The following is a 1,491-nucleotide window of genomic DNA, read 5'->3' as shown; positions in this document are numbered from 1 at the left end:
GTGATTGTTGGTCAATGATTGTTGATCAATGATGGTTGGTCAGTGATTGTTGGTCAATGATTGTTGATCAATGATGGTTGGTCAGTGATTGTTGGTCAATGATTGTTGATCAATGATGGTTGGTCAGTGATTGTTGGTCAATGATTGTTGATCAATGATGGTTGGTCAGTGATTGTTGGTCAATGATTGTTGATCAATGATGGTTGGTCAGTGATTGTTGGTCAATGATTGTTGATCAATGATGGTTGGTCAGTGATTGTTGGTCAATGATTGTTGATCAATGATGGTTGGTCAGTGATTGTTGGTCAATGATTGTTGGTCAGTGAATGTTGGTCAATGATTGTTGGTCAGTGATTGTTGGTCAGTGATTGTTGGTCAGTGATTGTTGGTCAGTGATTGTTGGTCAATGATTGTTGGTCAGTGATTGTTGGTCAGTGATCTGTAACTGTCTCTGCTTTTCTGGGTTCAGTTCCTGCTGGAGGTTGCGAGACAGAAGAACCAGACTCCGCTCCCGCTCATCAAACCGTACACCGGACCTCGCCTTCCTCCGGACCGCTACTGTCTGACGGCACCGAACTACCGACTGAAGTCCATCCAGAAGAAGGTGAAGGTCTTCATCCTCAGACAGTAGCTCGTCTTCATCGCCTCTTAAACTCTGTTCCTTCCTGCAGGTGACGCCATCTGCCGGCAGGATAACGGTGCCTCGCCTCAGCGTCGGCGCCGTCTCCAGCCGGCCCACCACGCCCACGCTGGGTGAGTTCCTGTTGTAGGGGCTGCAGACCCCAGACAGGAGCTAAATCCTGACCCGTTTGTTGTGTTTGGTCCACAGGAACTCCATCTGTCCAGTCGGTCAGCACAAAGGTTGGAGCTCCTGTGTCTCTGACGGGTCAGAGGTTCACCGTTCAGATCCCCCCGCCCTCTCAGACGACCAAGACCAGTAAGAACCCCTGTCCCCCCATCACCTGAGTCAAACATTTCCATCTTCACAAACAACTCACTTCCTGTTTGTCCCGACAGCGACGCCGTCCACCCCCGCCGTCTCCAACGTCCTCATCAACCCGTCTTTGATCGGCTCCAAGAACATCCTCATCACCACCAACATGGTGTCGCAGAGCGCCAGCGGCGACTCGCTGAAGAGGAAGCACGAAGACGACGACGACTACGACGCTTTATGACCACGGAGCTCAAAGTGACTTTAAGGACTGAGAGAAAAGAAGTGAGCTGTTGGACGGTCGTCTCCAGAGGACAGAGTGTCCAGCAGCTGTGGATCCAGACCGAGATGCAGGTTCTGATGTGATTTAAATCAATAAAAACAATAAAACCTCTGCTGGCTCTTAAAGATTTGATGCACAGATGCAGAGTTCACACGAATCTCATAAAACTTAATCCATTCTTTTCAATCTAATTATAATTTAGAATTTTAATTTGATTTAGCATTAAAAATTTCCAGCAGGATTTATATCATAATTACACAATTATATATATATACAG

General features: G+C 47.4%; 1 protein-coding gene across 1 annotated transcript; it reads left to right on the top strand.

Annotated features, from left to right (window-relative positions):
• Positions 1-469: 469 nt before the first annotated feature.
• Positions 470-1,325, top strand: taf9 (TAF9 RNA polymerase II, TATA box binding protein (TBP)-associated factor; the record flags this gene model as incomplete). Its single annotated transcript, XM_014000387.1, is given in 4 exon segments — positions 470-604; positions 672-753; positions 830-937; positions 1,018-1,325. Coding segments are annotated over 4 exon segments (483 nt in total), but the record flags the coding sequence as incomplete, so codon positions are not given.
• Between the last annotated feature and the right edge of the window lie 166 nt (positions 1,326-1,491).

Source organism: Austrofundulus limnaeus, unplaced genomic scaffold (genome assembly GCF_001266775.1).
Source record: "Austrofundulus limnaeus strain Quisiro unplaced genomic scaffold, Austrofundulus_limnaeus-1.0 Scaffold3017, whole genome shotgun sequence".
Classification (NCBI taxonomy): domain Eukaryota; kingdom Metazoa; phylum Chordata; class Actinopteri; order Cyprinodontiformes; family Rivulidae; genus Austrofundulus; species Austrofundulus limnaeus.
This window is presented reverse-complemented; position numbering and strand designations above follow the sequence as displayed.